The sequence below is a fragment of the Panthera tigris genome, chromosome C2, assembly GCF_018350195.1.
Source record: "Panthera tigris isolate Pti1 chromosome C2, P.tigris_Pti1_mat1.1, whole genome shotgun sequence".
Lineage (NCBI taxonomy): Eukaryota > Metazoa > Chordata > Mammalia > Carnivora > Felidae > Panthera > Panthera tigris.
The window spans coordinates 55,034,823-55,056,648 of record NC_056668.1 but is presented as its reverse complement, the minus strand read 5'-3'; the positions used below and the strand labels follow the sequence as shown (position 1 = coordinate 55,056,648).

General features: G+C 35.5%; 1 protein-coding gene across 11 annotated transcripts in view; it reads right to left on the bottom strand.

The window, feature by feature from the left end:
• The window catches only part of DZIP3 (DAZ interacting zinc finger protein 3), a 131,552-nt gene that overhangs the window by 53,402 nt on the left and 56,324 nt on the right, over nt 1-21,826 (bottom strand). For all 11 annotated transcript variants that reach the window (XR_006222173.1, XM_042999049.1, XM_042999047.1 and 8 more), the window contains 6 exons: nt 21,706-21,750; nt 16,799-16,824; nt 14,393-14,558; nt 12,914-13,009; nt 12,617-12,744; nt 793-861 (listed from right to left, as the gene is read on the bottom strand). Coding sequence is in view for 10 of the 11 variants with exons in the window: in XM_042999049.1 (XP_042854983.1) it covers nt 793-861; nt 12,617-12,744; nt 12,914-13,009; nt 14,393-14,558; nt 16,799-16,824; nt 21,706-21,750 (530 nt within the window). In the remaining variant the exon portion in view is untranslated. The remainder of the gene's footprint in view (nt 1-792; nt 862-12,616; nt 12,745-12,913; nt 13,010-14,392; nt 14,559-16,798; nt 16,825-21,705; nt 21,751-21,826) is intronic.

The window sequence follows — 21,826 nt, the reverse complement described above, 5'->3', positions numbered from 1 at the left end:
AACGTCAACAAATTTTAGTATATCCCTACAATAGAATATTATTTACCCATAAAAAGGAATGAGTACTGATAACATGCTACAATATGGATGAACCTGGAGAACATTAAGTTAAAGAAGTTAATCATAAGAGGGTATTTATTATACAATTATATTTATATGAAATGTCCAGAATAAGGCAAATCCAGAGCAACAAATGATAGATTAATGACTGCCAGAAGCTAGGGGAGGGGAGGAGGAGTGATTTCTAATGTATCCAGAATTTCTTTAGGGGGATAAGAATGTTCTGAAATCATACAAAGGTGATGGTTGTATACCTCTGTGAACATCCTAAAAGTCAATGAATTGTATAACTTAACACAGTGAATTTTATGCTATGTTTACTGAATCTAAGTTCCCAAAAAGTTACCTATAGGCAAAAATATGTCAATGAGAAAACTCAGCCAGTTTCATAAATCAGTCACACCTGGCACTATTAAGCGATAAGAACACATAAGCTCTAGTCCCTGGCAAGCTCATTGCGGCACTACAACTTTGCTCATCTAATCTCCCTCAGCAGTTTTCTAGGGCCAGAACTAAGGCAAATATATGTCCCAATTTGCCTAGGGCACTTCCAATTTATAACTGTTGTCCCAGTGTAATTATTAATAATGCTAATGCTCAATTTTATGCTCTAAAGTGCCCCAGTTTGGATAATAAATTATACGGCTACCCTGGCCAGAACATGCTGAGTGGAATACCTAAGAGTTTCAGAGATGCACATATACTAAACCAAATCAACAGCCAAGTTTGTACCTTTTCATGGAAAGTTGCTCCTTAAGATTCTTAATTTCATTATCTTTAGCGTGGCTCTGACGTTGTAATCTAAGAAAAAATGTAAGTCATAAATATTAGAAATTGTCATTAATACAGTCAGAACAGCTCTACTTGTAGCTGAGGAGGGACTAAATATGACCATCTTGAACCACAAATATTAAGCCTGAAAATAGACTCCTACAACTAGACCTTCTGCAATTTATCTTCCGATGTCTGATTTACTGACTTCCCAAAGAAAGTACTAAGGTCGAACCCCATCAATTAGAAGCTAAAGAGAATTGTACCCCCACTTCAAAGACTCAGAAAAATGTCTTTAGCTCTTTGTACCTTAGTTTACCCACTAGAAAACACCAATGGTATGTTTTAATTTTCTAGGCCCGTGATAGAACTGGTAACTTTAACTTGATTACAAAGTTATTATGTCAAGTCATACAAATTCATACAAACTATTAAAGGGTTAAAGTCTGAAAGAAACCCGATATTAAATATAAAAGTAAAGAGGCTGTGTGCAAATAAGAATTTTAATTAAAATAGTAAATTATAACAGGGGAGTCACCGACATCACCTAATCATGGGAAGACTGGGTAAAAATAAATCAGAAAACATCATTTGCAGTTAGCTTAAATATTAATATGCAAGAAGCTACTACGAGAAGCGAAAAGTAATACTTTTTAGTTGATGTATGTTCACAAACCATCTCTGATACTCCTTCATTGTGTTGCTGTATTTCTCCTCACAACTAAGTTTTTACACTAACCCATTAATTTGCTACAATATGAAGACATTTACAGCAAAAGCCCATTTCTCGTTAAGTCTCTGATATGTTGAGACACTTGAGATACATAGGAATTCTGGTTAATATAAATTATTGGAATGATAGCCTTAAAACAATGACTTTTTTATTATTATTTTTAAATATATATTTTAACGTTTATTTATTTTTGAGAGAGAAAGAGACAGCACAAGCCAGGGAGGAGTAGAGGGAGAGAGTAACACAGAATCCGAAGCAGGCTCTAGGCTCTGAGCTCTCAGTACAGAGCCCCACACAGGGCTTGAACTCATAGACCATGAGATCATGACCTGAGCTGAAGTCAGATGCTTAACCGCCTGAGCCACCCAGGTGCCCTAAAACAATGACTTTAAATGTTGGTTGCATTGCTTACTATTAAATTTCAGAGATTACCCACTCACCTTTACTCCAAGCTTGTTAGAAGCTATAGAGACTTATAATCAATGTTCTATTGAACTAAAAATGCAATGAAAAGAAATCAGGTCTGTTTCTATACAAAAAAGATCATGTTCTCAAGTAAAGAATGAGAAAGACAAGCTTTGTTACTCAAGCAAGGTATGCAGGCGTATGTGGAGAGTTGAAAAAGAGGTAAAAAGATTTTTTAAATTGACATCCTCCTTTCCTTTGTACGCTTCCATTTTGTCAATATTTTACCTAACTATAGTTTAGAGGGCAATAAAGAGTTGACAGAGCTTGGTGGGGAATTCAGAAGACCTGGATTCTCAAATAATAGAGGATAAGGTAGGCATAGTTTCTATCATCCAGCTTGGATAGGAAACAGCTATCTATGTTCAAGCAGTCATAACTTCTTAGTCCTATTTTCTCATGAATAACATTAGAGCAGGATTAGATGTTCTTTTCTGACTGATCTCAAGTTACTCTGGCTGGCTATCATGTTTCTTATATGGGTTTTACTGACAGCGTTACTTAACATTTATTAAGTGCTTATTGTAATTTGTGCAAAATTTGTTGCTATTATATAAATCTTTCTGCTAATTCTGCAATTATCATCAACAAACATTTACCAAACATTTAGTGTAGGACTGACATTGAATTAGGCCAAAGAAAAAAGATTTCTTTGCTTTCTAATAAGTATCATGCTCTAAAGTAAAAGAAATCAACATTTTATAATTTAAAAATACTTATACATTTATCATATACTTTTGGGACATGTTCAAGTGAATAAAACAAAGGCTTAAAAGCTATATGAGAACACACACTGTGCTTGCTCATGTTTCCACTCAGCCTACATGCCCTGTGTTTTCTCCCATCTCATTCTATGTAGTCGAGGTTCAATACTATCTTCAATGAAATTCTTCCTTATCACAACAATCAAAAGTACTCTTTTTACCCTACAAAATCTCTACTAAATATAGCTCCACTTGACAGTTATTTACATGTACAGCTGGCCCTTGAACAACATAGGAGTTAGGGATGCTGATAGCTATCCCTGACAAACGTAGTTGAAAATCTGTGTATATAACTTCTGACTCCCCAACAACTTTACTAATAGCTTACTGCTGACCAGCCTTACTGATAACGTTAGTCAATTAATACATATATTGTATGTTATATGTATTATATACTGTACTCTTACAATAAAAAGAAAATGTTACTAAGATCATAAAGACAAAATACATTTATAGTACTGTACTATATTTATTTAAAAATTTTGCATATAAGCAGACCCACATAGTTCAAATCCATGTTCAAGTGTCAACTGTACTTTTTTTTTTAAATTAAGCCTTTTGAGATAATCATAGATTAATATACAGGTGTAAGAAATAATAGAGATCCCATGTACCCTTTACTCATGTTCTTCAAATGTTAATGTCTTGAAGAACTATAGTATAATAACCAGTATTCTGAATAGTGATACAGTCAAGACACTGAACAGTTTTATCACAAACCTCATTTTGCTCCCATTCCCATTTCCTCCTTATAACCTTGGATCACTAATGTTTTCCATTTTCATCATTGTGTCATTTCAAAAATTTTGAGGGGTACCTGGGTAGCTCAGTCAGTTAAGCATCTGACTTCAACTCAGGTCATGATCTCATGCCTCGTGAGTCCTGGCCCCATGTCAGGCTCTGTGCTGACAGCTCAAAGCCTAGAGCCTACTTCGGATTCATGTCTCCTCTCTCTCTGCCCTTCCCTCACGCGTGCTTGCTAGCTCTCTCTCAAAAAAATAAACATTTAGGGGCGCCTGGGTGGCTCAGTTTGTTAAGCGTCTGACTTTGGCTCAGGTCATGATCTCACGGTTTGTGGGTTCGAGCCCTGCGTTGGGCTCTGTGCTGACATCTCCAAGCCTGGAAACTGCTTCTGATTCTGTGTCTCCCTCTCTCTCTGCCCCTCCCCTGGTCATGCTTTGTCTCTCAAAAATAAATAAATGTTAAAAAAAAATTTTTTTTGGTAAATAAAAAAATAAACATTTAAAAAATCTTTAATTTGGAAATTTTGTCATTTCAAGAATGATATAGGAATGGAATCAAATAGTACATAAGCTTTGGAGATTTGCTTTTTCACTCAGCATAATTCTGTCTGCAGAGTCTGTAGTGTTACCATGGTTTCATTCCTGATGGTGGTGATATGTGTCTTCTTTTCTTTGTCAGTTTTGGTAGAGGTCTATCAGTTTTATTGATATTTGCAGAGAAACAGATTTTTAATTCATGAATTTTCTTTATTGTTTTTCTGTTTGCAATTTCATTACTTCTAATATTTATTAATTTCATCTGCTTGTTTTGGGTTTTTTTTTCTTTCCTTCCTCCAGATTCTTGAGGAAGGAGCTTAGATTAGATTGAGACTTTTCCTTTTTTCTAATGTGTACAGTTGGTACTATTCATCTTCCCAGAATTGCTTTAGCTGTTTCCCACAAATTTTGATCTATTGTATTTGATGTTAATTCAGTTCAACATACTTTTATTTCCCTTAAGAACTCTTTTTTGACCCACGGATTAATTAGAAGTGTTTTGTGTAGCTTCCAGCAGGAGATTTTCCTGTTATCTTTATATTTTTAATATGAAATTTATTGTCAAATTGATTTCCATACAACACCCAGTGCTCATCCCAACAGGTGCCCTCCTCAATGCCCATCACCCACCCTCCCCTCCCTCCCATCCCCCATCAACCCTCAGTTTATTCTCAGGTTTTTTTTTTATTTTTATTTAAAAAAAATTTTTTTAACGTTTATTTATTTTCGAGACAGAGACAGAGCATGAACGGGGGAGGGGCAGAGAGAGAGGGAGACACAGAATCTGAAACAGGCTCCAGGCTCTGAGCCATCAGCCCAGAGCCCGACGCGGGGCTCGAACTCACGGACCGCGAGATCGTGACCTGAGCTGAAGTCGGACGCCCAACCGAATGAGCCACCCAGGTGCCCCTATTCTCAGTTTTTAAGAGTCTCTTATGCTTTGGCTTTCTCCCTAACTTTTTTTTTCCCTTCCCTTCCCCCATGGTCTTCTGTTAAGTTTCTCAGGATCCACATAAGAGTGAAAACATATGGTATCGGTCTTTCTCTGTATGACTTATTTCACTTAGCGTAACACTCTCCAGCAGTTCCATCCACGTTGCTACAAAAGGCCGTATTTCATTCTTTCTCATTGCCAAGTAGTATTCCATTGTGTATATAAACCACGTCTTCTTTATCCATTCATCAGTTAATGGACATTTAGGTTCTTTCCATAATTTGGCTATTGTTGAAAGTGCTGCTATAAACATTGGGGTGTTTATAGTGCCCCTATGCATCAGCAATCAACAAAACTAAAAGGCAACCAACGGAGTGGGAAAAGATATTTGCAAATGACATATCGGACAAAGGGCTAGTATCCAAAATCTATAAAGAACTCACCAAACTCCACACCCGGAAAACAAATAATCCAGTGAAGAAATGGGCAGAAAACATGAATAGACACTTCTGTAAAGAAGACATTCAGATGGCCAACAAGCACATGAAAAGATGCTCAACGTCACTCCTCATCAGGGAAATACAAATCAAAACCACACTGTGATACCACCTCATGCCAGTCAGAGTAGCTAAAATGAACAAATCAGGAGATTACAGATGCTGGAGAGGATGTGGAGAAACGGGAACCCTCTTGCACTGTTGGTGGGAATGCAAACTGGTGCAGCCCTTCTGGAAAACAGTGTGGAGGCTCCTCAAAAAATTAAAAATAGATCTACCCTATGAACCAGCAATATCACCGCTAGGAATTTACCCAAGGGATACAGGAGTGCTGATGCACAGGGGCATTTGTTATTAATTTCTAATTTGACTCCATTTTGATCTGAGTGCATGATTTGCATGATTTCAACTCTCTCAAATTTCTTGAGGTTTTATGGGCCAGCATATGTTCTATTATGGTATATTTTCCTATGGCCACTTGCAAACATATGTATTCTGCTATTGTCTAGTGAAGTGTCCTATAAATTTTGATTAGATCCTATTTGGTTGATTGGGTTGTAGAAATTCTTTATCTTTGCTGATTCTATCTAGTTGTTCTATAAATTGCTTAGAGTAGGATGTTGAAATCAACAACTCTAATAGCAGGTTTTTCTATTTCTCCTTACAGTTCTATCAAATTTTGCTTCATGTATTTTGAGGCTCTGTTGTTTGGCACATACATCTTTAGGTTGTTATGTCTTCTTGGCAGATCGATCCTTTCATCATTATTTAATGTTCTTCTTTGTCTCCAGAACTTTCTTTGCTCTGAAGTCCATTTTGCTATTAATACAGCCATTCCTGCTTTCTTTTTTTATTGTTTACATTGTATATATTTTACCATCCTTTTATTCTCAATCTATTTCAGTTGCTGAAACTGAAGATTCTTGTAAACAATGTATTGTTGGATTAGTTTATTTTAATTTTTTTCAATATATGAAATTTATTGTCAAATTGGTTTCCATACAACACCCAGTGCTCATCCCAAAAGGTGCCCTCCTCAATACCCATCACCCACCCTCCCCTCCCTCCCACCCCCCATCAACCCTCAGTTTGTTCTCAGTTTTTAACAGTCTCTTATGCTTTGGCTCTCTCCCACTCTAACCTCTTTTTTTTTTCCTTCCCCTCCCCCATGGGTTTCTGTTCAGTTTCTCAGGATCCACATAAGAGTGAAAACATATGGTATCTGTCTTTCTCTGTATGGCTTATTTCACTTAGCATCACACTCTCCAGTCCCATCCACGTTGCTACAAAGGGCCATATTTCATTCTTTCTCATTGCCATGTGGTACTCCATTGTGTATATAAACCACAATTTCTTTATCCATTCATCAGTTGATAGACATTTAGGCTCTTTCCATAATTTGGCTATTGTTGAAAGTGCTGCTATAAACATTGGGGTACAAGTGCCCCTATGCATCAGCACTCCTGTATCCCTTGGGTAAATTCCTAGCAGTGCTATTGCTGGGTCATCGGGTAGATCTATTTTTAATTTTCTGAGGAACCTCCACACTGTTTTCCAGAGTGGCTGCACCAATTTGCATTCCCACCAACAGTGCAAGAGGGTTCCCATTTCTCTACATCCTCTCCAGCATCTATAGTCTCCTGATTTGTTCATTTTGGCCACTCTGACCAGTGTGAGGTGATATCTGAGTGTGGTTTTGGTTTGTATTTCCCTGATAAGGAGCGATGTTGAGCATCTTTTCATGTGCCTGTTGGCCATCCAGATGTCTTCTTTACAGAAGTGTCTATTCATGTTTTCTGCCCATTTCTTCACTGGGTTATTTGTTTTTTGGGTGTGGAGTTTGGTGAGCTCTTTACAGATTTTGGTTACTAGCCCTTTGTCCGATATGTCATTTGCAAATATCTTTTCCCACTCCGCTGGTTGCCTTTTAGTTTTGTTGGTTGTTTCCTTTGCTGTGCAGAAGCTTTTTATCTTCATAAGGTCCCAGTAATTCATTTTTGCTTTTAATTCCCTTGCCTTTGGGATGTGTCGAGTAAGAGATTGCTACGGCTCAGGTCAGAGAGGTCTTTTCCTGCTTTCTCCTCTAGGGTTTTGATGGTTTCCTGTCTCACATTCAGGTCCTTTATCCATTTTGAGTTTATTTTTGTGAATGATGTGAGAAAGTGGTCTAGTTTCAACCTTCTGCATGTTGCTGTCCAGTTCTCCCAGCACCATTTGTTAAAGAGACTGTCTTTTTTCCATTGGATGTTCTTTCCTGCTTTGTCAAAGATTAGTTGGCCATACGTTTGTGGGTCTAGTTCTGGGGTTTCTATTCTATTCCATTGGTCTATGTGTTTGTTTTTGTGCCAACAGTTTTGTTTTTAAAATACACTCTGCCATAGTCTTTTAATTGATGTATTTAGATCATTTACATGTAAGGTAATCAGTGATGTTAGGGCTTAAGTCTGCCATTATTTTTTGTTTGTTTCCTGTTTCTTTTTTCTTTCCTTCTTGTGGGTTATTTTAACTTTTTTTTTTTTTTTTTTTTAGGATTCCATCTTGACTTATTTATAGTGTATCTGAATACATATATCTCTGTAGCTTTCTTTAGTGGTTGCACCTGGTATTACAATATGTATATGGTAATCTACTGGTATTGATATTTTCTTTACTTTCATATAGGTCTCTTTATCCTCCACAGTTTTAAAATATAATTGCTGTACTTCCTCTACATAAACTTCACCTAAGATGGTATTATAATTTTTGATTCAAACATCAAATATGATTTAAAAAATTAATGAGAATAGGATGGACTCTTATTATTTACCCCTCCCTTTACTCACTTGGATGTTCTTCTTTCCTTTCGGAAGTTCTAAGTTTCTATTATCATTTCCTTTATGATTATACACCTTCCTTTAGCTATTCCTTAATCATAGGTTTAGTAGCAATGGATTCTTCTAGTTTTTCTTTGAGACTTGTCTTTATTTCCCTTCAGTCCTAAAGGATATTTTTGCTGGATGTAGGATTCAAGATAGTTGTTTTCTTTTAGTTTTTTTTTTTTCTTCCAGTACTTAAATAATGTGCCACTTCCTTCTGGCCTCCATGGTTTCAGATGAGAAATTTGATTCATTTGAATTAATGTTCCCATGTGTGTTTTCTCTGGTTGCTTTCAAGATTTTTGTCTTTAGTTTTTTTGCAGTTTAGTTATGATGTGTCTTGGCATGGATTTCTTTCAGTTTATACTACTTTGGGTTCATTCAGCTTCTTGAATTTGTAAATTTAGGTATTTCACCTCATTTCTTTTCATGCTTCTCCCTTCCCCCGCCCCCACTCTCTTCTCTCCTTCTGAGATTCTGACAAGAACTTACTTTATTATTGTCCCACAAGTCACTGAGACTCTGTCCTCTTTTTTATCTTTTCCCTAGTTTATCTTCTCTATGCTGTTAGATTGGGTAATGTCTTTTGTATTTCCTCAAGTTTACCAGTTCAATACTCTGTCATCTTTATTAGTGATTATATCCAGCAAGGTTTTTTTTTTTAATTTTTTTTTAGATCTTTATTTACTTTTGAGAGAGAGAAAGAGACAGAGCATGAACAGGGGAGGGGCAGAGACAGAGGGAGACAGAGAATCTGAAGCAGGCTCCAGGTTCTAAGCTGTCAGCACAGAGCCCAACGCGGGGCTCGAACTCACAGACAGTGAGATCATGACCTGAGCCGAAGTCGGAAGCTTATCTACTGAGCCACCCAGGTGTCCCCAGCAAAGTTTTATTTGTTATTGTATTTTTTAGTTTTATAATTTCCATCCTTTATTATATATTTTTTGTAAGACTTTCTAGGTTCTCATCTGTTTAAAGAGATTTCAATTTTCTTGTTGAAGCATTGTTATGATGGTCACTTTAAAATCTTTGTCAGGTAATTCTCAAATCTGAATCGTCTTAATGTTATCATTTGTTGACTAGCTTTTCTTTTTCATGTTCTAATTGTCCTCATTCTTGGTATAATGAGGATTTTCTATTGTAGCCTAGATATTCTGGGTATTATGAGACTCTGGATTCTAGTTAATCTTTTTTTAGCAGGAAGACCCCCTGTTGCTGTGTACTGTGAGGGCTGAGTGGGTGTGTATGTTTAGCTTCTCATCTGGGCCTGCTTACAACATCCCACCAAAATTGTGGACACTGACACACTGCCTCGATGCAGATGGGTGGTGTGGAAGTTCAGTCCCCTCAATCCATGACATTTCCCATGAAAGTGAGGCACCAACTTACTCTGCTCTTTGCCTCAGCAGGGTATAAGATCAGCTTCCTGCTGGGCCCTACTGACACTAGGGAAGGAGAAAGCAGAGGGATGACTCATATCACTTTGTTTCTACAGGATGGAGAGCAGGGGCTCCCTGTTGGGCCCCTCTGGCACCACCTGGGGTGAGGCGAGAGAATAGAGTGCCAGCTAGCACCAAGAGTGGAAACTCAGCTCCCCATGAGGAGAGTAGAAGTGAAACCCATATTGAGTAGTCCCAAGTTAGATTACCTTAAGTTTCATTGATGCTGAGTAGAGGCGGAGGCTTAGATTGCTGCTAGATCACATTGACACTATCCTGGCAGAGGAACTGTAACACTACCTACTTCTGCACCGTGGGGAATGGAAGACCAGCTGCGATACTACCTCAGTAAAGAAATCTGGTTTGTGCTATCTGCTATCATACTACCTGGTTCCAAGGGATGGTATGGGACCATTGGTGCTTGACTAGAGTAAGTTGGATAGTGCCAAAAAAGTTTTCTGTTGTTGTATTTTCCTTTTCCTGATCCTTTGGCTAGAGCAAACAGGCTTTTCTTGGGCTTCCCCCCACCACCTCTGCCTATTGGCTATTCGAGGTTAGTGATTTCTGCAAACTCTGTCTAGGATATATAGGAGGAAATAAGGAAAATTCATGTCATATCATTCTTCAAGTACCAAAGCTTCTTGACAGTCTGCTTTCTTCTACCTTTTAGAGCTTCCTATGCTTGTTTATTGTATTATGTCTTTGGTAGTTTAGTAGTAAAAAGGATGAATGGCAAGGAATAGAGCTACTTCTTAGTAGAACTAGAAGTCCCTCTGTTATAAGTAATTTTAAACCCTTCACATTAATCTCTACTCTCCATTAGCTAGCAATGTCTGACATGTGTTGGTATCTTCTACATGTGCCTTCCTGAATTCTTCTCACACAGTAGGCCCTTGATAAATGTTGAATATTCTACATGGAGGGCTCATTGTATGAAGATATATGCGTCCCCTAAAATGGTCAAGCATACAAGGGCACCTGGGTCAGCTACCAGAGTTGAGGAAGGATATCCTCAGATGGTAAAGGAGAGAGACAGCTCATCTGCATGGATGACATTACTTTTCTGATCTCTGATACTATATAACACATATCTGGATTGGTCATTGCCTTCTAAGCTAAAATACAAAGTTTTGAACCCTGAAGTGTGGGTTCTTAAGTGACTGTAGCCAGTTTAGATTTGTCCAAGCTACCTTAGGTCTTCACCTCCTTAAACTTGAAGGATCTAACTCCAGCAGGGATAAGTTACAAAGTGTTTGTAACTGATACTATGTTGCCAATGCTAGGCATCCAGTTCTTCCTAAAAATTCCTTCAAGGATGAATGACATAATATGTGGGAGAAAATTTAAGACTTAAATCTGCCAAATATTTCTGCAACTCCATAATTAGTATTGTAGACTCCTTACTCTAAGATATTCCCTAGAACTTGTCTATTCTCCCTACTAGCTCTAGCAACTAATGGATTTCAAATTAGACTTTGTGGACAACTGGTATCTGTTGCATTACTATTTATTAAAATAATGTGTTATAAATCATGTTATTATTCCAAATGATACTGGTTGGATATAGTGATTAGTATAAAAAGAATAAAGCAAGGCCACTCATTTTCTCCTAAAACTTTCTCAGAAGTTTTAAGTCTTAGATATTTAATACTTAAGATTGTTAAGGGATGGGAATGCAAGCTGGTGCAGCCACTCTGGAAAACAGTATGGAGGTTCCTCAAAAAACTAAAAATAGAACTACCCTACAACCCAGCAATTGCACTACTGGGTATTTATCCAAGGGATACAGGTGTGCTGTTTCAAAGGAACACATGCACCCCAATGTTTACAGCAACACTATCAACAATAGCCAAAGTATGGAAAGAGCCCAAATGTCCATTGATGGATGAATGGATAAAGAAGATGTGCTATATATATACACAATGGAGTATTACTCAGCAATCAAAAAGAATGAAATCTTGCCATTTTCAACTACATGGATGGAACTGGAGGGTATTATGCTAAGTGAAATCAGTCAGTCAGAGAAAGACAAATATCATATGACTTCACTCATATGAGGACTTTAAGAGACAAAACAGATGAACATAAGGGAAGGGGAAACAAAAAGAATGTAAAAACAGGGAGGGGACAAAGCATAAGAGACTCATAAATATGGCGAACAAACAGAGGGTTACTGTAGGGGGTGTGGGAGGGGGGATGGGCTAAATGGGTAAGGGACACTAAGGAATCTACTCCTGAAATCATTGTTGCACTATATGCTAACTACTTTGGATGTAAATTAAAAAAAAAAATTAAAATTTAAAAAAAAGTACATACAAATAAAAAAGATTGTTAAGGGAAATGAGATTGTTGGGAAGGAGCAATCTTCAAGGAATTTGATTCATTTTCAATCTCTTAGTCTTGGAACACAAAATATCTGAGAGACCAATATAAAAAAGGATTCAAGTGATTTCACAGTGTCTTTGAGGAATGTATTCATCATATGCTATAAAGAAACAGCAAATCATTGGCCATATTTTTACAAATTAGAATCATGATCTGAAAGTTAATTATCTTTCTCATGTAATTCTATTATAATTACACTTGTTCACCCAATACATGTAAAGCTTGATATACAGAGTGAGCCGTTGCTTATTTTTCAATCCAGCTGGCAAGACAAATATATAGTTGGTTTTTAAGCAAGTACAGACCTGTAGTCAGCTATTCTTAATGTGTAGTCACAATGCCACCTAGTGGCTACACAAGGATTATCTTTTAAAGATGGCATTCATTACGGAGCAAATCCAGAATTACCTGTGAACAACAGATTTGCACTTACTTGGAAACCTTATTGATTCCAAAAGCCACTTGTTGGTTAAGAGATGAAATGATTTTGTCTTTCTTCTTAATCTGCATTTGGTTTTCTTGCCACCGAAAAGTCACTGTTTTCAACTGTCTTTTGAAATCCTGATGAAAATGAAAATTATTATTTCATAGTTAATTCTGTTCAAATCACCAGATTTTGAAAGAAAAAAGAAAATGTGTTCTTTAAAAAAAAAAAAAAAAGAAACTACCATTGAACTGAACAACTGAACTACCTCTGACTTGCTTCAGATATAATGGCAAAAGTACTTACTTCACACTGATAATGCAATTTATAAAGCTGCCTTTGCCGAGCAAGCTTCTCCTTCTCAGTTTCTCCATATTCTGTGGTTACTTTGCTGGTTGAGCCCTAATGAGCAAATGGAATACACATGACTTATTTTCCTCTAAAAAGTGCTCTAAGACTTTAAAGGAGATTTAAAGTTGCCATCTAACTCCTACTCATGCTTATGTCTCAATACAAACATCACTTCTGTGATTAGTTCAGATAAACCCACCTCTCCCCAATTACAGCATTCACTAAATAGTACCACGGGTATGTGTCTACTGCTGCTACTAGTGGATAACATTATCTGCATGCTTACCATATTTTTAAGGTTTTTGTTTTTTTTTTTTGGTAACTTTTTGGTTACTTTTGGTAACTTTTATTGTTGTAAAGATCATCTGAGGTAGACACTTACTCCCATTTTAGAGATGATAAAACTGTGAAGTACCTCATCCAAGGTTACACAGAAAGTAGAGAAGCCTGAATTCCAACTCAGGCAGTCTTTATTCCCAAACACTTAATTATTATCAGTACTACCTTAGTTTAATATTCAACTTATCCACCAGATTGTAAACACTACAATCACAGGAACCATGTCTTAGCATAGCTCTGACAAAAAGCATGTGCTAAATGTTTTTTTGAATATATGAGGGCATTAACATTTTCCAAAATGTGTGTGACATTTTTATTATATTTTGGAGTTCTCATAGCTACTGAATGAAAACCAAAGGCCTCATATTTAAACTTTAGTCTGACATCCAAAGCTAAGAATATGTCATTTCAAATAAAATATACTAATATTCTAATTGCAATGGGAAAAAGAAGATAATGACAATTATATGAATGTTGTACTATCAGTCAGAGAATCATTTTTACTAACTGTACCCTTAGACAATCAATATTCCTATGTACTATGGAACAGGTTATAAAGTTACCTTAGTATAGAATTCTCATTTAAATCAAGTGACTAAAAAAAATCTGTCTTTTGCTTTGTCGGATTTAGTGTTCTGCTGAGCACTTAAATCATGTTCACGTGTACCTTCATATATAGGAAGGTCATTCCCAGCAGTGACCGCTACAAGGAAAGGAACCAGAGGGGGGAAAAAAACCTGTTGTATGTTAATATTTTTGTAGACATTTCATGTCTATAACCAGTTTAATTTTTTAAAAATGCAAGTACCTTTTTTTAAACAAAACTATTTTTCTCATGAATATTAATCCAAGTTTTTTTTTGCAAGGAATGCATTTATAATCAACACTGCCCAATAGTTAAATCCAGAAAATGGTTTCAGAGCCAAAGTGAAAAACTTCAGCTCCTAAGGTTCTTTTTCCCTCTATCCCTCTGACCCTCCCTTCTTGTTTTTTATTGCCCCTCACAAGCACAGCATAAAACACTAGGCTAACAGTGGTTAACGATGGTTTCTAGAAGAAGGAAGGCAGGTCTGTACCCTCTCCAGTCAGGCTTACCTGCTCTATCATGTCCAGAATATGTAATTCATCCAGACTATAGAACTTGTCTTCTGTTGCAGAATCCTCTTGAATATCACTTGCATCATCTTTCATAAATTTACTGACTGGGTGTAGATGTGCTTGCTCTTTCTTCAATGGCTCTTCCTTTCCTACCATATTTGGGCTACAGTGATGACAATCAATGTAATATTTTATAATGGTGTATAGGGTTTCTCATCTAAGGCATTGTTTCCCTAATTAATATTATATTAGTCTCATGAGAAAGGAGGGTTCATGGCCAAAGCAAGTTTAGACCGTGCTTATACTGTGTATTTCTCTTGATGATTCATAATGACTTTATTTATCATATATAAGACAGCACTCAATCAAGGTACCTATTCGGTTCATCCTAGTGTTTTCAAGAATTATGAGACCATAGAGTTCATATTTCAAATTATAATTATTAACATCAGTTACTTTGGGAAAGAACACTTTGGGAAATACTGACAAGCATTTCTACATCTGCTATATTATTTTATCATCACAGCATTCTTGAAAAGTAAGTTGGTTTAATCAATTTCATTGCTTAGGTCCAGTGTACATTTAAATAGTGGGCTGCAAATATCAACATAAAGTAGATTTAAAAATGGAGATTCTTTGGTAACAGGACTTAAAAAAAAAAAAACTGTAGTGGTAACATGGATTTCAGTAACTAGAAACCACTAAAAAAAAAGAATGAAAATGCTGTAAGTGCAATGATAATTAACTCATTTTTATACCTATGTCTAAAATGTAAATGCATGCTACTATCCTTTCAACTTGGTGTAGTGAGTGGCTATAAATTTCCTTCCCAATCTCATTAAATGGTAACAAGAAATAGTGCTTTTACTTATAACACAATATAAATGACGTGATTAGTGAATAGAAAATCGGTAACTCTAGGATATGTTATTACTTCTTTTAGGCCACGGAGACCTAGAAAACAACATGGCATCTCATGCTTGTAGAGTAACTTGTAAAACACTATAAAACACTCATTAGGTATCACTGAGGTATTCTAGAATGACTCAAACATTTTGGAAAGTTCAATGAAATCAAATGCTTGTGTAGACCACTGGTTCCCAAACCCAATTTTCCAAATTACCTGAAGAGCTTTTTAAAATTATATTTTTCCAGGTATCCTGACAACTGTAAATACATAGATGAATCTGTATTTTTGAAAAGCTATAGAAGATTATTCCTAAATGTTTAAAGTTTAATAATGACACTGTAATAATATAGGAAAATGTTCTTATCAGTAAGAGATGCAAACTGAAGCATGTAGAGGTAAAATTACATGATATTTGGGACTGAAAACACCAACAAAGAACAAAATGTTAAGGGAAAAAAGTGAAGCAAATGTGGAAAAACAGTGTAATTGTTGAACTGGGATGATTAGGTACATATATTAACGTGATATATTATTTTTACTTTTGTGTATATGTGAAAATTCTCACACAAAAACAAAGCTCCCTGGGTGATCTGATGATCATTCAGTTTGTGTCTACACTATAGGTAAAATAAGCAAAATGATGGGTAGCACTGTATGATTCTTTAGTAAGTTATTTTTATGGCTTCTAGACATGGTTTGAAAAAAGTAGAACAAACAAAAAACTATCACTCTAGTGGCTCAACTCATTGACAGAGAAAGTGAAAATTCATCCTTGGATGATGAACTATTAGCAAGTAGATCACATCCATTATCAATGAGAAAATATCAACTACAAGTGATGACTTTCAAGTTAAAATATGTTCTTGCTACCATTTTAAAGATATTTTAATAATTTATGTCCTCACAGTGAGTTCTCCAAAGTTACCAACTTTCAATTAAACTTTCTGTTGGGTATAATGAGCCTCTTCATTATTATCTCCCTTACTTCCATCCACTACTGCACTGTCATCAGTCACATAGTTGTATAACACAGTGATCTTTAGACATTAAAAGGTTTCCAGTAGGTTCAAAATTCACTGTAAACAACTGGAATTAAAAACCACCACCACCTATGCATTAATTAAACAAACCAAAACAAAACAAACTCTTTGGTAAAAGAGGTCATTAGGACAAACACTGATCTGTTCTTTAAGGTTAATTCTTACTTAAATTTAGATTTGGCTAACCACCATCTAGACTATATTATAGAAGATTTTATGCTGGATCCAAATTAGTCTTTGACTCTTGAGTAGCCTTATAGAAAAATGGTGAGAGATTCTATTCTCCCAAAGTAAATGATAATTTAACTTTTTGTTACTTTTAAGTGACAAGTTATTAAGAAAAGTAACTGTACTTTCTTCTTTCAGAACATTTCCCAAGGCAAGGCTGTGTCATACTGGCAAAACACACTTTGAGAATACTAGGAAAGATTTAAAAATTAAATAAATACTTACACTTGTTCTTCTTTTGATTCCTTATTCTGAAAAACAGCATCAAGAATTAGTAATCTATATCAACTATGCCAGTACAGCACAGTGATGTGACTGCATTTAGGTGTTTCTCAACCTTTTTTGACCACAACCAAAATAAGAAATATATTTTACATCATGATGTAAATGCACTTTGATTCAGAGATATTTATCCATGAGTATAAAACTGAAATTGAAGTCACACTAAATAATCTTTACCCAGATTATATATGTTATAGACTGCAAGTTTATGCTTCTCCCAAATTCATATGCAGAAACCCTAACCCCCAATTAAGGGGGAAATTAATTAGGAAAGTAATTAGGTTTAGATGATGCTATGAAGTCCTCATGATAGAATCAGTGCCCTTTTAAGAAGAGACCAGAGAGCTAGATCTCTTGCTCTTCTGTGTGCTCTCTCTCTCTCTACTTGCTGTGATGACACAGTAAGAAGTTAGCCATCTGCAAACTAAGAGGGCCCTCACCAGACACCGAATCTGTTGGCACCTTTATCTTTGACTTCCCAGACTTCAAACATGTGAAAAATGTTTCTTGCTTGCTTAAAGCACCCAGTCTATGGTAGTTTGTTATAGCAGCCCAAACTAAGACAATACATAATGAACTCTGAAACTTTTTTTACTCTTACTAATTCTATTTATTTTATAAAATGGTAGTTGTGACCTGCTACATTGATTTTGTAATCTACCATTGAATCATGAAATAACTTAAAAATCACTGATTCAGATATTGAAAGTAAATATTGGGGTTGAGTTTGTACCTACTGGTAATCTTGGGACAGGACATGTATAATTCTCCTTTATGGAATACTGTACTAACTATAAGAGTTCTTGAAAATCTACATACAAGGTGAAAGCAGATTGATATATTAAGAAATCTTATAGAAAAGGAAGTGTCAAGGAGATCACAATTGGAAGGAAATGTTAAAAAACCCTAAATTTTATGTTCATTAAAGTAAAACTATAAAAGCTACATAGTAGGTAAAGGTAATATCAATGACACTCAACACATATTAGTAGTATTAATTGCTCTTATACATTACCCTATTAACAGTATTAATTACTTTTATATAAATTACAGTATTAACTTCTACCACCACCTCTTGTTTACAAGAAACTTTTGGATCTCCTTCCCCATAGATTCCATGATGTATTTACAAATTTGTTCTGCTTTATTGCCTGTAAACTAAGAGAATTTTGCATTTCAGCATCTGATCAATGTCCTGTGCCAATTTGATTCTACAATTTAGAATTATCAACTCCTACCTTGGTTCCAGTATACCTGAATAGCTGAACTGAAAGACATTTATTTGGTTGTTCATAATGAACATCTAGTGTAGCTGCATAGTTTCTGAAACTTCTTTTTAGTTCTTCCCATGACAACTTTTTGTCAACACATGCAGCAACCTGTTTTACATGCATCTCAGCAACTTCCCTGCTATAGACAGCACATCCAATTTGAAGGGGTAGATTTATTTCCTGCCATGTTTCCTTCCTTCCCCAAGGCATCATCACAAAGCCTTCTATTCTTCTGCCATCTGCTTTACCTCCCTTTTCTATTCTTAACCCTTAATTCCCCTGGGTGGGAGGTAGGAGTGGGAAGGAGGAGCTAATTAACTCCCAAAAGAGTTATTTATAATTTGGATATATTAGAAACTAAATACTAAATTCCTAACTGAAGAAAAAGTAACTACAATGTCTCTATATATACTGGTTAGAAGTTATCTGTACTGTCTCCTCTATTTGCTATACATGTATTTCTTTTTCATCATATTCTTCCAGAGTCCCTGAAAGATCTTTTCAGGACTTCAGCTAATGTTAGGCAGAGATATTACAAGACAAATAATTAACAGAGGACACAATTTCATTCATAGAAACTTTGTTGTTATTCTGTATAACACAAGATAATTTTTTGTATGCTAGAATTTTTCATGAGGAAAACTCATTGGAGGATGTGATGGACTTAGCTAGACAACTGGTTGCTTACACTGTAACTAGACAATTCTTTGTATCAACAATAATGAAGTATATTAATAGGACTACTATATATGAAATAGTCATATGCAAAAATTTCAGCATTTTTAGGTCCCATACTTTAAAATTTAGATAAAAGAGAGACCTCTCTTCTGATGTCCACATCTTATCTTCATAAAATTATCTTATTTTCACAGTATCTCAACTTCTTCTAAAAAAATAAATTAGAAAAAACTTAGGTCGGGTGCCTAGGTGGCTTAGTTGGTTAAATGGCTGATTTTGGCTCAGGTCATGATCTCACACTTGATGAGTTCGAGCTCCGCATTGGGCTCTGTAGTGACAGCTCAGAGCCCGGAGCCTGCTTCTGATTCTGTGCCTCTCTCTCTCTCTCTGTCTCTCTCTGCCCCTCCCCCACTCATGTTCTCCCTCTCTCTCTCTCTCTCAAAAATAAATAAGCATTAAAAAAAAATTTTAGGGGTGCCTGGGTGGCTCAGTCAGTTAAGCATCTGACTTCCACTCAGGTCATGATCTCACAGTTCGTGAGTTCGAGCCCCGCGTCGGGCTCTGTGCTGAGAGCTCAGAGCCTGGAGCCTGCTTCACATTCTGTGTCTCCCTCTCTCTCTGCCCCTTCCCTGCTCATGCTCTGTCTCTCTCTGTCTCAAAAATAAACAAACATTAAAAAAAAAAAATTTTAAACTTAGGTTGTTATAAACAATAACAAAAAACTTCTTGACATTTAATAAGACATTTTTATTTTTTAATTTTTTTTAATGTTTAGTTATTTTTGAGACAGAGAGAGACAGAGCATGAATGGGGGAGGGTCAGAGTGAGAGGGAGACACAGAATCTGAAATAGGCTCCAGGCTTTGAGCTGTCAGCACAGAGCCTGATGTGGGGCTTGAATTCACGGACCGTGAGACCATGACCTGAGCCGAAGTCGGATGCTTAACCGACTGAGCCACCCAGGCACCCCTAAGAAGACATTTTTAATATTATTAGCATATGAATTTTTGAGTCGTGTTTACATTTATTTTCCATTGTGTTTATTACCTGTTTCATTTCAATTTGACATAAAAGTTGGGTTTTCCATTTAACTAGAATTGAAAATCTGAACAATCATATTTTAATTTGTTGTAAGAGACAAACTACGTACCTTTGGAACCAAGAGTTATAGTCTGACAGTTGCAGATTTATTTGCCCAGCTTTCTGTAGTATTAGACCTGGGATTTACTAATGTTTTGGTAAGAATTAAAAAGTATCAGTTAAACTAATAGATCAGTCTGTGTTTTATCATATAAGAACTGACCAGTAGTAAGTCTTCTTATTCATGTCTTTTAAAAACATATCTTAATTTTCAAAATAACTTTTGAGTGAAATTATAAATTATAATAAATGATTATGATAAACACGAAAATTATATTGATATTTTATTGATCACAGCATAAATAATCTGTATTCTGTTCTTCACCTAAGCATTTTGTAAATTTACCTTGTGTTAAATTTCATTTATGACTAAAATTTGTGTATACTTCCAATAAATAACATTGGCTTACCAGATTGTATAGTTGGTCAAATATTCTCATTGCATTAATTTATAACATAATCTACAGAATATATCTGGATTTTAAGTGTATGTTTCAGGCCAGAAAAACAACACTTTTTTTTTTCTTTTTTACCATAAAGTTTGCATAGCATAGTAGTTAGCTGAATAGTTGATTTAAAGGAAAAAAACCAACCAAGAAACAAACAAAAAACTCTTGAGTCCAAATCCATAGGAATCTACAAACATCAAGAGTGAATTAAAACATAAAGTATGAACTTTGGGTGATTATGATGTGTCAGTGTAGTTCCATCAATTGTAACAAATGTACCACTCTGATGGGGGATGTTGATAATGCAGGAGGTTATTCATATGTGGGGGTCAGAGATATATGGAAAATCTTTACCTTCCCCTCAATTTTGCTCTGAACAACAACAAAAATTGCCCTACAAATATAGCCTTAGTTAAAAAAAAAAAATAAAAAAAAACAAAACTAAAAAAGACTCAACTTTCCTTTGTAATTTTCCAAGCAATTAAGAGACTTTTTGCTAAAACTCTGCCATAGATAGTAACAGTAAGTTGTTCATTTGTAATTGGCAAAAAGCAAAGACAAAGCATGAAGGAAGCTTCTTGCATTTGTACCATTTTTGTACATTATTGCACTGTTGGCAGAATTTTGGATATCAGGAAGAAAATCAACATTTCTAAAGGCTTTGAAAAATGTTTCTGAATATATCACTGGAAATATGATGAGAAGCTTTTTATAAAAGACTGAGTAGGCATTTTTTAAATGAGAGTGGTATGCAGAAATTAATGAAATTTCCAAGTAACTCAGTTTCTTATTTGTACATTTAAATGTATAATTATGATTTAGGGAAGTGAAGCAGGACATACTAGGAGCTTAAATCATTCAGGATCTACCATATATAACCACATATTCAATAAGCTATTGACATTTTTTTTAAGTTTATTTATATATTTCATATTTATATTTATATTTATATTTATATTTATATTTATATTTATATTTATATTTATATTTATATCTATCTATTTAGAAAGACAGCACAAGCCGGGGAAGAACACAGAAAGGAGGAGAGAGAGAGAATCCCAAGTAGGCTCTGCGCTATCAGCACAGACCCCAATGCGGGGCTGGAACCCATGAACCATGAGATCATGACCTGAGCTGAAATGAAGAGTCGGACACTTAACTGATTGAGCCACCCAGGCACCCCTAAGCTATTGACATTTATAAGTCATTTATGCTATATACCTACTTGAACTAAGTTCTAACAGCGAATCCATATGTAAACCTAAGTGTTCATAATCAGACATCTCTCTATTATAATGCTAATAGTCACTTACCTTTTTATTCTTAGTCTTTTTCTTTTTCTTTGGTTTACTCTTAACCTGACAAGAAATAAATAATTTAATTAATATGCAATTCAAATCACACAATAAGTTATTTTGCAAAATATATTTCCTC